This window comes from Oncorhynchus mykiss, chromosome 3 (genome assembly GCF_057628025.1).
Source record: "Oncorhynchus mykiss isolate SJ-2025 chromosome 3, ASM5762802v1, whole genome shotgun sequence".
In the NCBI taxonomy this organism is placed as follows: domain Eukaryota; kingdom Metazoa; phylum Chordata; class Actinopteri; order Salmoniformes; family Salmonidae; genus Oncorhynchus; species Oncorhynchus mykiss.
The window spans coordinates 20,238,813-20,253,309 of record NC_143024.1 but is presented as its reverse complement, the minus strand read 5'-3'; the positions used below and the strand labels follow the sequence as shown (position 1 = coordinate 20,253,309).

Here is a 14,497-nt window from a genome sequence, read left to right as displayed (position 1 = left end):
AAGTTATTTTCGATCATAAGAGACGGTAGCGGCAACATTATGTACATTATAAGTAAAAAAACAAGTTACAAACAACGCAAATAAAAAAACACAATTGGTTGGGGACACGTAAAACGACGGCCTTCTTCTCCGGTGCTATTTTACAACTGTCCTACCCAATCATCCGAACACAAAATAAAAGCTTGTTTTTACTCCAATGTTTGTAAACATAGTAAAAGTACACAAACACTATAACTTACCATTTTGATATCCTGGACGGTCAGTCCTTGCATCCATAGCTCTGTCTGTAAATTTAAGAGTGGTTACATTTATCCAGCCCTATCCCTCAGCTTTTTACCAAAACAGGGCCAGGGAAGACGTTTGGTTATTGTTTCAACTGCGGATTGACACTTTAAGATGGGTGGGGAATAACACATCAATTCTTCAGAAACACCGTTCTGTTAATAATTCCCTAAGGCTTATTGCAACATACTGGCCGCCTACTCGTCTTCAGTTATTCCATAGTACTGACTACTTCCTGATGTTATGGAATGGTAAAGAAATGTGGGCGATTACTGAGAAACATCCTCCTTTAACTTGTCACAGAATTCTAATGACTTCCATAGAGGGGTGTTGAGTAAAAACCTTCCAGAGAACCATTGTGAGTGGGAGTCATGCCTATTCTTCCAACATTGACACATTGAATAAACAATCTGAAGCATTCTATCAATTAACACACGCTAGTGTTAAGCGTCTGTTACAGAAAGGGTAGGTTTAAGGCCCTTTCTTACCAAGTCCTTTCCTCACTCCTGAGTCCTAAAGTAATGCCTTGGCACGTTGAGGAGAAAGTGACACTTTGAGAATGAGGAACCATTGCAGGAAAACGTTCAATAACAGATTTATTTTCATCACAGAAAAACTGATAGACTACTACAGGATTCTCTAGACATGGGATTTCACCAACTATGAACTTTGCAAGATAGTTTGCAAAGCCGATGAGAAGCTGTACTCCTTTTGCATCAGACGGGTTTGGCTTGTCGAGGATCACTCTGTCTTTGTCTAGGTCCGGCTTCGGGCCTTTGGCCGAGAGAATGCGACCATGGAAGTGGACATCTTTCACCTTGAACTGCAGCTTCTTCTGGCCAAGGCCAAGCTTAACTGATCGGCAGCGCTCCATCAGTGCCAGGAGCTTCACATCATGAATACGTTCTGCTTCTTCGTCTGTGTCACCACAGCCTACGATCAGGACATCACCGGCTATGGGTTCAATGCCCTTGAGCCCAGCCAGTAACTCGTGCTGCTTGCGTTGGTATACCTCAGGCGCCACTGAGACACCAAACGGGAGCTTGAGCCAGCGTCTCCCACCCCAGGGGTCCAGAAGGTAGTCATGAAGCTGCTTTCTTCGTCCAGCTTGCATTGAAGGAATGCATCTCGGGCATCCACCAAGGTGAAAATCCTGGCCTTGGGAAGCTTATAGAGGACATCCTCTAGTGTCGGCATGATGTAGTGGGATCGTTTCAGTGCTTGGTTCAGATGCTTCGGGTCGATGCAGACCCTCAGCTTCTCTGTTTTTTTCACTATGACCATATTGCTGATCCAGTCAGTTGGTTTAGTCACAGATGTCATGTGGCCATCTGGGCCTTGTCCAGCTGGGCCTTCACATTGCAATGGGCACATTGCGAGGAGCACACTGGACTGGAGTGATGCTCTCATCCAATTCAAAGTGTACCTCCCCAGGCACTGATTCAATGGGCATGTTGAATACATCGTCATATCTGCTGAGTAGTTGTTCTTTGGACAGGGGTCCATGCTGGACATGATCATTTGGTATCATACTGTACACATACCTAAACCTGAACTAACTACTATGTCAGGTATCATACAGTATACAGTGCCCTGCGAAAGTATTCGGCCCCCTTGAACTTTGCGACCTTTTGCCACATTTCAGGCTTCAAACATAAAGATATAAAACTGTAATTTTTTTGTGAAGAATCAACAAGTGGGACACAATCATGAAGTGGAACGACATTTATTGGATATTTCAAACTTTTTTAACAAATCAAAAACTGAAAAATTGGGCGTGCAAAATTATTCAGCCCCTTTAAGTTAATACTTTGTAGCGCCACCTTTTGCTGCGATTACAGCTGTAAGTCGCTTGGGGTATGTCTCTATCAGTTTTGCACATCGAGAGACTGACATTTTTTCCCATTCCTCCTTGCAAAACAGCTCGAGCTCAGTGAGGTTGGATGGAGAGCATTTGTGAACAGCAGTTTTCAGTTCTTTCCACAGATTCTCGATTGGATTCAGGTCTGGACTTTGACTTGGCCATTCTAACACCTGGATATGTTTATTTTTGAACCATTCCATTGTAGATTTTGCTTTATGTTTTGGATCATTGTCTTGTTGGAAGACAAATCTCCGTCCCAATCTCAGGTCTTTTGCAGACTCCATCAGGTTTTCTTCCAGAATGGTCCTGTATTTGGCTCCATCCATCTTCCCATCAATTTTAACCATCTTCCCTGTCCCTGCTGAAGAAAATCAGGCCCAAACCATGATGCTGCCACCACCATGTTTGACAGTGGGGATGGTGTGTTCAGCTGTGTTGCTTTTACGCCAAACATAACGTTTTGCATTGTTGCCAAAAAGTTCAATTTTGGTTTCATCTGACCAGAGCACCTTCTTCCACATGTTTGGTGTGTCTCCCAGGTGGCTTGTGGCAAACTTTAAACAACACTTTTTATGGATATCTTTAAGAAATGGCTTTCTTCTTGCCACTCTTCCATAAAGGCCAGATTTGTGCAATATACGACTGATTGTTGTCCTATGGACAGAGTCTCCCACCTCAGCTGTAGATCTCTGCAGTTCATCCAGAGTGCTCATGGGCCTCTTGGCTGCATCTCTGATCAGTCTTCTCCTTGTATGAGCTGAAAGTTTAGAGGGACGGCCAGATCTTGGTAGATTTGCAGTGGTCTGATACTCCTTCCATTTCAATATTATCGCTTGCACAGTGCTCCTTGGGATGTTTAAAGCTTGGGAAATCTTTTTGTATCCAAATCCGGCTTTAAACTTCTTCACAACAGTATCTCGGACCTGCCTGGTGTGTTCCTTGTTCTTCATGATGCTCTCTGCGCTTTTAACGGACCACTATCACAGTGCAGGTGCATTTATACGGAGACTTGATTACACACAGGTGGATTGTATTTATCATCATTAGTCATTTAGGTCAACATTGGATCATTCAGAGATCCTCACTGAACTTCTGGAGAGAGTTTGCTGCACTGAAAGTAAAGGGGCTGAATAATTTTGCACGCCCAATTTTTCAGTTTTTGATTTGTTAAAAAAGTTTGAAATATCCAATAAATGTCGTTCCACTTCATGATTGTGTCCCACTTGTTGTTGATTCTTCACAAAAAAATACAGTTTTATATCTTTATGTTTGAAGCCTGAAATGTGGCAAAAGGTCGCAAAGTTCAAGGGGGCCGAATACTTTCGCAAGGCACTGTACACACCATAACCTGGGCTAAATACTATGTCAGGTATCATACAGTATACATACCTACACCTGAACTAAATACTATGTCAGGTATCATACAGTATACACACCATAACCTGAACTAAATACTATGTCAGGTATCATACAGTATACACACCATAACCAGGGCTAACTACTATGTCAGGTATCATACAGTATACACACCATAACCAGGGCTAAATACTATGTCAGGTATCATACAGTATACACACCTAAACCTGAACTAAATACTATGTCAGGTATCATACAGTATACATACCTACACCTGAACTAAATACTATGTCAGGTATCAGGCGTTTGCATGTAGAGCCTGAGAGGAGAGAATGTTGACTGGTTTTCACAATCTCAAACTCCAGCTACTTTTTGCGTCCACGAATTACACATTCAGTCACAAAGATGCCCATAGAGCTCATTAGCTCTCCTGAGTACAGCTTTAGTCTAGTATCACTGGGCAAGAGGTGTGTATCAGGTGCCAGGTTGATTTTGTCTTTGTAGCTCATTACGTTGCTTGTTGTGTAATCGTAGTGTCACAAACCATTTCTTCCCTCTTGAGTGTACAGCCCCAATTGATTCATGCATGTAAATGTCACTTTCACTGTTCTGAAACTGAGTGACATCATCAACACAGTAAATCTTGCCCTCACTCACCCGTCTTTTTCTTTTGAGACACACTTTTACAAAGTGATTATTAGTTCCACAAGCTCTGCTTGGTTTTCCGTGGGCAGGGCAGTGCTCTTTGCCTCGTGCCTGTGTATTTTCACAGTATTTACATCAATGCAGGTGTAGCAGCACGGTGGCTAGGAAAAACTCCCTAAAAAGGCCAAAACCTAGGAAGAAACTTAGAGAGGAACCAGGCTATGAGGGGTGGCCAGTCCTCTTCTGGCTGTGCCGGGTGGGCATTATAACAGAACATGGCCAAGATGTTCAAATGTTCATAAATGACCAGCATGGTCGAATAATAATAATCATAGTAGTTGTTGAGGGTGCAGCAAGTCAGCACCTCAGGAGTAAATGTCAGTTGGCTTTTCATAGCCGATCATTGAGAGTATCTCTACCGCTCCTGCTGTCTCTAGAGAGTTGAAAACAGCAGGTCTGGGGCAGGTAGCACGTCCGGTGAACAGGTCAGGGTTCCATAGCCGCAGGCAGAACAGTTGAAACTGGAGCAGCAGCACGGCCAGGTGGACTGGGGACAGCAAGGAGTCATCATGCCAGGTAGTCCTGAGGCATGGTCCTAGGGCTCAGGTCCTCCAAGAGAGAGAGAGAGAAAGAAAGAAAGAATTAGAGAGAGCATACTTAAATTCACACAGGATACCAGATAAAACAGGAGAAATACTCCAGATATAACAGAATGACACTAGCCCCCCAACACATAAACTATTGCAGCATAAATACTGGAGGCTGAGACAGGAGGGGTCAGGAGACACTGTGGCCCCATCCGATGATACCTCCGGACAGGGCCAAACAGGCAGGATATAACCCCACCCACTTTGCCAAAGCACAGCCCCCACACCACTAGAGGGATATCTTCAACCATCAACTTACCATCCTGAGACAAGGCCAAGTATAGCCCACAAAGATCTCCTCCACGGCACAACCCAAGGGGAGGCGCCAACCCAGATACGTGCTATGGGGTTCTCTGTCTTCACCGTTCATGGTGAATTACTCTGCCTTGGTTTGTTTTGTCAGAATGTCTGCCTGGCAACAGCATGAACAGTATCAACGTCGGTGCATGGGGCCTCGATTTCCATTGCTCTCATTCTTATGTCACTGACTTCGGCAGTGCAGCACATTTCAAAGGCAGTTACTAATGTAGGCAGGGCAGGGCAGTGCTCTTTGCCTCGTGCGTGTGTATTTTCACAGTATTTACACCAAATCAAATGTATTCATATAGCCCTTCTTACATCAGCTGATATATCAAAGTGCTGTACAGAAACCCAGCCTAAAACCCTAAAGAGCAAGCAATGCGTCTCTCTCTTAGTAGACGCCGGCGCGTATCCTCATTTGCAATTCCCAGCACTATTTTGTTACGAATCAATTCATCTTTCAATCCCCAGTATTCACAAGTAGCGGATCTTTCTCTCAAACGTGTTACAAAGATGTGTACTGACTCACCCTGTTTGCAGCTTTCGAAAACGAACCAATCGTAAATGACGTTCCTGGTGGGTTTGAAGTAATTCTCCAATGCAATCCAATATAGCCTTTGCATCACACTGTTGTCGTGCTGTGAGGGTGAGTTTGTGCCGGTAGAAATGCCTGCATTCGCTGCCCATTAAACTCCTCAGTTGCCGCTTGGACCTCGTTGGGTTTCTTATGTAAACCGGTTGCCAGCGCATAGTCCTCGAATTCATCCCTGAAGTTGTACCAATTAGTATTCGAGACCCCTGTGAGAACCATGGGATTTGGTGGCGGAATGTTCGCTGCCATAGCGATGGAATAGGAGATATCTTTGCCTTCAGCCATCGGGGTAACATTAGGTAGTGATGCTAGCTTGCCAGCTAACAACAAGTTGATCAGTGTTGTGACTAGCAGTAGGAAACGGCGTGTGTTCGCATATGGGACGTAACCGCGCCAATACTGTACTTAGCTACAGAAATAACAGACGTGTGGTTTTCAAGACACTTCTGATACCATGTTTCAGTACGAAATGTTGGATAAAGGAATGAAGACAGACACCAATGTCAAGTTCAATAGCCTTGTTCAAGCATTGTACAAATAAATCCCTACACACGGAGTCCAGGAAACAGTCCGTGTAGTCGATTACCTATAAATTACACTCCGTAACAATCATCCTGGTAATTTCTACTGCCTCTGATCTAGCGGACTCACTAAACCCTAGCTTTGTTTGTAAATTATGTCTTCGTGTTTGAGCGTGCCCCTGGCTATTTGTAAATATATATATTTTTTTAATAGAAAATGGTGCAGTGTGGTCTGCTTAATATAAGGAATTTGAAATTATTCAACTTTTACTTTTGATACTTAAATATATTTAAAACCAAATATATATATATATATATATGTATTTGTTTTTTTACTCAAATATAATTTTACTGGGTGACTTTTACTTTTACTTTAGTCATTTTTTTATTAAGGTTTCTTTCCTTTTACTCAAATGACATTTGGGTACTTTTTCCCACCACTGGTCATTGTATCTATCATGTACATTTCTGCCGCATTTGGTCAAATTTAATGTACAGTGGACACCACCCATTTCCTCATCCTTATTACTCCACCCCCTTCACCTGAGCAGGGATATAAGGCCAGAGCTGCTTCATCACCGCACAACTGCAACCTGCAATTCACCTCTTCAATCTACTGCTCCTAAATACTTGGAAGTTCATTTAAGAATTTGAGGTAACTCCTATTTTAACGTGTGTTTTTTTAATTTATGTAATTCATGTATAGCCAGTTAAATTAGGTCTTAATGAGATGCATTTCTATTACTTTTGTGTATTATTTAGTTGTTTTTTACATTTGCCATTTAGAACTGAAATGATACATTCTCATTATAAAAGGGCTAGTTTAGGCACATTTCCTCTCTCTTCCTTTTGTCTAAATGTGTTTTGCTCCTTCCTGTTTGTGTGGGTGTTTACTATAATAAACTGCAGCGAATAAACAATATAAATTCTCTCTTTCAGAATCATGAGTATGAACTACATGAGCACCGAGAGGATTCTGCTGAAAGAGGACTACCTCCTCTCCAACAATGGACAATTTAAAGCTATCTTTCAGGTACAATAGTTAGTGAAACACTTACATTTCAATTATATTAACATTAGATATCTGGTCTGCAACTTATTTTGACCTTAGAAATGGTTTTTGTAGGGATGTAACGATTCATGCTGTGATCAGACAGTGTCATTAAATCAATGCTGTGTAATAAATTATGTAGTCAAACTTTAATTATATTTAAAAAATGTTTAATGGATATGTGTACAACAAAAGTTCAACATTCACCTTCTGCTTCCATTAACGTCAAGCCATCTAGCATACAGTTTGATGCATTCGATAAATCCAACATATGCACCACACAGAACTCACTGCAACTGACTCTGCAACGCAATGCTGCAAGGCGAACGCAGCGTTCAATTGGAAATGATGTTGCATATGTTGGATTTATCAAACGTATGCATCAAACTGTATGTGTAGACGGCTTGACATCAATGGTAGCAGAAAAAGTTACTGGCAAAGTGAGAGGATTTAACTCTGGTGCCTTCAGCTGAACCTTCATCTTGAAACATTATTTTTATTCTCTAATATATATAAAAAACGTTCAAAAGTTTGGGGCCACTTAGAAATGTCATTGTTTTTGAAAGATAAGCACATTTTTTGTCAATTAAAATAACATCAAATTGATCAGAAATAGGTTCGATTACAGGCTCAAAATGACCAGCAACAAATAACTTTCTTCTGAAACTCGTCAGTCTATTATTATTCTGAGAAATTAAGGCTATTCCATGTGAGAAATTGCCAAGAAACTAAAGATCGAGGCATCTGTTTTTTCTCTAAGTAAGAAAAGCTATTCAAGAATTTACTGGATAAAAAAAAAATGATAATGATCATTCTGATTAATTACACCAACAGAAAAATACACTTATTTTATTTTTTTCCCCTACACAGCAACTGTAGTAGGATAATCATCAGCGAGCATCTTCTGGATCCGAAAAGTATTAAATACGTAAATTAAAATATTTACCATTACAAATGTAGACAGAGGACAGAGAAAAGCTGATATAATTTGGTATGCATTTAAGGTGTACATTGGGGCGGCAAGTAGCCCAGTGGTTAAAGCGTTGGGCCAGTAACCGAAAGGTTGCTAGATTGAATCCCTGAACTGACAAGGAAAAAAATCTGTCCTTCTGCCCCCAAACGAGGCAGTTAACCAACTGTTCCTAGGCCGTCATTGTAAATAAGAATGTGTTCTGACTTGCCTAGTTAAATTACCATTTTTAAAAACATTAGGGGAATGATAATCTCATACTCTGCAAAAAGTTACATCTGATTTAGAAATTAAAATGCAAGATAAATAAATCACAATATTAGAAAGCCCATAACAAATCTTTACAAGATAAAGAAGAAAATAACATTTTCTAAATTTACGCAGGAATACGATCTTTTACTTTTGAAGAGAGCCAACAACTACAGGTTAAACTCAAATAAAGCATATTACTTAATGGAAGATAACCCTGGTAAATATCTCACAAAACGAATACACGCTAAACCAGTTATAATTGTAAAATATACAAATTCATGTTACGTAGAAACAACGCAATTAATGACAATTTTAAAAGCTTTATGGAAATTGATATAAATCCGAATTAAACAGTTGGACGAATCCTATAGCCTTAGACTCAACAACCCTGAAGCAATTATCAGCAGACGAAAAATAAATCACTCAACAGGCACCACTAAAAAAGAAATATTAGATGCTTTTAAAACATTCGCGTGGAGAAAAAGCACCAGGAATGGATAGCTTTATCATCGAATTACCTGCTGAATGGACTTAAAATAGATTTCATTTTTATTGTCCAGGTTCACGATCAGAAATAGTTTTGGTAGTTTTTCTTTAAACAATCGGTGTATACTAGATACATGGGCTCCGATATGAGACACAAATGATGTTTTAGTAGGAAACGATATGGTTTGATTAGAGAACGAATTGAGATTCAGTTCGATGCGATATGATTCTATGCACTGTTGCATGAACACATTAATTTCCCATTCTAAATGAATATCTCCTGCTGATGTAGATCATGAGATAGATGTTTTTATTTCACCTTTATTTAACCAGGTAGGCTAGTTTAGAACTGTCACGAACCGGCTCAAAGCCCGTAACAAAAGGGAGACAACGTGGAGATAAGGAGTAACAAAATATATATTTATTAACTAAAGCAACTAAGGAAAATATACAATGGTGTGTGTAATCAGTAGTGTAAGTGAGTGTTTTGCATGCATGAATGTGATAATGCAGGGTTTTGAAAGGTGCTAAAGCAAACAACCAAAAACCACCAAGAAACACAACAAAAAAACCTATCAAAGTGTCTGCATGGAGAGAGACTCCTCCATGAATGGGGAAGTGGTGTATTTATCCTGGGGAACACCTGGGCCCAGGTGTTTCCCATGTAGCTGAGGACCCTCCCAACTCCGCCCACCAGCATCCTAATAAGGGAACAACAGAGAGAATACGGCAGACCGAGTGGGAGGCTCGTCACAGAACTCTCATTTACAACTGCGACCTGGCCAAGATAAAGAGTTACACATGGAATAAACAAGCATAGACTCAATAACACAGTAGAAAAAAAAGTCTATATACAGTGTATGCAAATGGCGTGAGGAGTTAACGCAATAAATAGGCCATAGTAGCGAAGTAATTACAATTTAACAGATTAACACGAGTGATAGATGAGCAGCTGATGATGTGCAAGTAGTGATACCGGTGTGCAATAGAGCACAAAAGTAAATAAAAACAATATGGGGATGAGGTAGGTAGATTGGGTGGGCTATTTACAGATGGACTATGTTCAGCTGCAGCGATAGGTTAGCTGATGTTTAAAGTTAGTGAGGGAAATAAGTCTCCAGCTTCAGCAACTTTTTAAAATTATTATTTTAAATGATTTATTTATTTTGCAATTCATTCCAGTCACTGGCAACAGAGAACTGGAAGGAAAAGTGGCCAAAGTAGGTGTTGGCTTTGGGGATGACCAGTGAGATATACCTGCTGGAGCGCGTGCTACGGATGGGTGTTATCGTGACCAGTAAGCTGAGATAAGGCAGAGCTTTACCTAGCATAGACTTATAGATGACCTGGAGCCAGTGGGTCTGGCGACGAATATGTAGCGAGGGCCAGCCGACTAGAGCATACAGGTTGCAGTGGTGGGTGGTATATGGGGCCTTGGTAACAAAACGGATGGCACTGTGATAGACTGCATCCAGTTTGCTGTGTAGAGTATTGGATAGTCAGTTTTACGAGGGTAAGTTTGGCGGTGTGAGTGAAGGCGGCTTTGTTGCGAAATATAAAGCTGATTCTAGATTTCATTATAGATTGGAGATGTTTGATATAAGTCTGGAAGGAGAGTTTACAGTCTAGCCACACACCTAGAATGTGGACAACTACAAATTCCTAAGTCAGAACCGTCCAGAGTAGTGATGCTAGTCGTGCGGGTGGGTGCGGGCAGCGAACGTTTGAAAAGCATGCATTTTGTTTTACTAGCGTTTAAGAGCAGTTGGAGGCCACGGAAGGAGTGTTGTATGGCATTGAAGCTCGTTTGGAGGTTAGTTAAGTGTCCAAAGAAGGGCCAGATGTATACAGAATGGTGTCGTCTGCGTAGAGGTGGATCAGGGAATCACCCGCAGCAAGAGCGACATCGTTGATATATACAGAGAAAAGAGTCGGCCTGAGAATTGAACCCTGTGGCACCCCCATAGAGACTGCCAGAGTTCCGGACAACAGGCAGGGCAGGATGGATATAGGTCTATAACAGTTTTGGTCTAGAGTGTCACCTCCTTTGAAGAGGGGGAGGACCACGGCAGCTTTCCAATATTTAGGGATCTCGGACGATACGAAAGAGTGGTTGAACAGACTGGTAATAGGGGTTGCAACAATGGCGGCAGACCATTTTAGAAAGAGGGTCCAGATTGTCTAGCCCAGCTGATTTGTACGGGTCCAGGTTTAGCAGCTCTTTCAGAACATCTGTTATCTGGATTTGGGTGAAGGACAAGCTGGGGAGGCTCGGGCAAGTAGCTGCGGGGGTTGCGGAGCTGGTAGCCAGGAGGAAAGCGTGGCCAGCTGTAGAGAAATGCTTATTGAAATTTTCGATTATCATGGATTTATCGGTGGTGACCGTGTTACCTAGCCTCAGTGCAGTGGGCAGCTGGGAGGAGGTGCTCTCGTTTTCCATGGACTTTACAGTGTCCCAAAACATTTTGGAGTTTCTGTTTGAAAAAGTTAGCCTTTGCTTTCCTGACTGACTGCGTGTATTGGTTCCTGACTTCCCTGAACAGTTGCATATTGCGGGGACTATTCGATGCTAGTGCAGTCCGCCACAGGATGTTTTTGTGCTGGTCGAGGGCAGTCAGGTCTGGAGTTCTACATTTTTTTGAAAGGGGCATGCTTATTTAAGATGGTGAGGAAATTACTTTTAAAGAACGACCAGGCATCCTCGACTGACGGGATGAGGTCAATATCCTTCCAGGATACCTTGGCCAGGTCGATTAGAAAGGCCTGCTCGTAGAAGTGTTTTAGGGAGCGTTTGACAGTGATGAGGGGTGGTCATTTGACTGTGGACCCACAGCGGATACAGGCAATGAGGCAGTGATAGCTGAGATCCTGATTGAAAACAGCAGAGGTGTATTTGGAGGGCAAGTTGGTCAGGATAATGTCTATGAGGGTGCCCATGTTTTTGGATTTAGGGTTGTACCTAGTGGGTTCCTTGATAATTTGTGAGATTGAGGGCATCTAGCTTAGATTGTAGGACTGCTGGGATGTTAAGCATTTCCCAGTTTAGGTCACCTAACAGAACAAACTTTGAAGATGAGGGGCAATCAATTCACATATGGTGTCCAGGGCACAGCTGGGAGTTGAGGGGGGTCTATAACAGGCGGCAACAGTGAGAGACTTAATTCTGGAGGGATTCATTTTTAGAATTAGAAGTTCAAACTGTTTGGGCGTAGACCTGGAAAGTATGACAGAACTTTGCAAGCCATCTCTGCAGTAGATAGAACTGCCAAAGGGGGAGGAGTTGCAATCTTGATGAAAAATGTTGTAGTTTGGTATGGAAATCTCAGAATTCAGACACGGCAAGGACATCAGGGTTGGTGGAGTGTGCTAAAGCAGTGAGTAAAACAAATGTAGGGAGGCGGCTTCTGATAACATGCATGAAACCAAGGCTTTTTCGAAGTCAACAAATGAGTGCCTGGGGACACGCAGGACCTGGGTTCTGTGTGTGTGCGTGCGTGTAAATGATGTATGTCTATATAGGCACCTGAACTGAGCAATAATAGAGACTAGGCATCTACCACCCCACTCAATGTGGTCTCCGAGCATTTCGTATTATTCTGTAAGTAATTCAACAAGGTTGAATCATGACGTCAGTGATCTTCAGGTCGGAGCTCTAGAAAGAGGCCCGAGTTCACAACTTTGAATTCCGAGTTGAATGACCGTTCAAAAATGTATTTTCCCAGTCTGAGCTTGTTCCCCCCCCCCCCCCCCCCCCAGAGTTCCCTGTTGTCTTGAACTCATTAAAGTCTGAGATTTCCAAGTTTCCAGTTGTTTTGAATGCGGCAGAAGGCATGCTGGATTGACATCATGGCCAATGTATTCAAACTTTTCTGGCCCATGGTGTTGAATGTTTATCCTTTTAAGTTTGGAATAGAGACCCTTAAACCCAGACTTGGACCAAACACCCTCTCTACTGAATAGCAGGCTAATGATTGCTTTGCAACCACTCATTGTTGAATTTGCATTTTCCAACTTGTGTAATGTTTATGGTTGATGAGCAGCAATACATTTTATCTATAATTTCTCTTCATATGACAAGGATTGAAAAGGATTTGCCAGCAGACTGTCACCGTGATTCATGAAGATGACTGCTTGTCATGCTTGTTGACATGATCAGTCCAATCAAATCTACGGTAGATATAACGTGATTTAACAATTTATCTGTGGCCAACGACCTTGAGCCTTCTTGGATGGGCACTTCTAATGTAACTATGGCAGCACCCATGGGACTTGAATTTGAGGTCTCAATGTATATTTTGCGTTTATGTGGTGTCCCAATGAGTGACAGAACATTGAGCCAATCACTGCACAACTAGAATACATTACCAATCCCTAAGCTCTGTATTTTCCAATGGCTGTCCCACCACCACAGAAAGCAATGAGCTATGCTGAAACACCTGCATTTTGAAGCTGCCTTACTCAAGAAAGCAAAAAAAGAGACCATGTTTGTATGCGGATTTATTAACTTTTTTTAATTTTAATGTTTTTACATTGTTTGCAAACTGATATGTGACACGTATTAATGCCAAAATAACATGCAAAACAGGCTCTGCCCTCAATGACGGGTCACCATTGATATGTTACGTTTCCTAATGTGTGTATTCATTTGTGGATGTCCATTATACATTCTGATATGTTACGAATTGCAGATTTTAATTTAGAATGGGAAATTAAAATCTTAGTGCATCGATTTACATCGCATCAAACCAAATCGCATTGATTCATTCTCTAATCAAAACCGCATCGCATTGTTTCAAATGAAAACGTATCATTCCTGTATCATATCGCAGACCAAGTATCTAGATACGTATCGAATGGAATAAATGCACACCCCTAATATTTTGATTTAGCTGACGAACACTTGCCGCGAATATTGAAAAATAATTTGGGAAATATTTTTCACCCTAAACTTTAAGTAATCATTTAAGTGGATGAAAGGAATGCACAGCAGTACAGTGGTCATCTGTCTAACATGTTTATATGCAAATTAATTTTCTCTTTGCAGACCGATGGCAACTTTGTGCTCTACGGTTGGGGTCGGGTTGTCTGGGCATCAAACACTGTGAACAAAGATGCTCAGAGGCTCATCCTCCAAAAGGATGGCAACCTGGTCATCTACACCAAACAGGACCATCCCATTTGGTCAAGTAACACTGGCCGTTGCAACAATACACAAAGAGGCCACCTCACCCTCACTGACAAAGGTACCCTGGAGCTCTACAGAGACCGAGAGGTGATCTGGACATCGTAACATCGACCGGCCCAACAATGCACAGCGGTCACCTCACCCTCACTGACGAAGGTGCCCTGATGCTCTACAGTCCCAGAAATGTGGTCTGGTGCTCTCGTGAGGACACTAGTAATGAGGCAGAGTAACAGCTTCACTTGACCATACCTGTCTACATCTACCACTAAACTGTATTCAAAAGCCTTGAGGCTTTAACCCTTTGATTTGGTCAAATAAAACTGTATTGACTTAAAGTAGTCATTTG

General features: G+C 41.8%; 1 protein-coding gene and 1 long non-coding RNA gene across 3 annotated transcripts; one reads left to right on the top strand and one right to left on the bottom strand.

The window, feature by feature from the left end:
- Window positions 1-861: 861 nt before the first annotated feature.
- On the bottom strand, window positions 862-6,263 carry LOC149984444 (uncharacterized). Its single transcript, XR_016492577.1, has 2 exons — window positions 5,624-6,263; window positions 862-4,756 (listed from the first exon to the last, which is right to left on the bottom strand). It is a non-coding gene; the product is annotated as an uncharacterized LOC149984444 (long non-coding RNA).
- Window positions 5,710-14,486, top strand: LOC149984443 (B-type lectin plumieribetin-like). 2 transcript variants are annotated; one of them, XM_090224149.1, is made up of 4 exons: window positions 5,710-5,740; window positions 6,759-6,862; window positions 7,147-7,240; window positions 14,011-14,486. In XM_090224149.1, the coding sequence occupies exons 3-4, from the start codon at window positions 7,151-7,153 to the stop codon at window positions 14,254-14,256; spliced, it is 336 nt and encodes a 111-aa protein (XP_090080275.1). In that variant the 5' UTR covers window positions 5,710-5,740; window positions 6,759-6,862; window positions 7,147-7,150; the 3' UTR covers window positions 14,257-14,486. The 2 variants fall into 2 exon arrangements, with proteins under 2 accessions (XP_090080275.1, XP_090080271.1); XM_090224145.1 differs by lacking the exon at window positions 5,710-5,740 and adding an exon at window positions 5,846-5,985.
- Window positions 14,487-14,497: the final 11 nt, after the last annotated feature.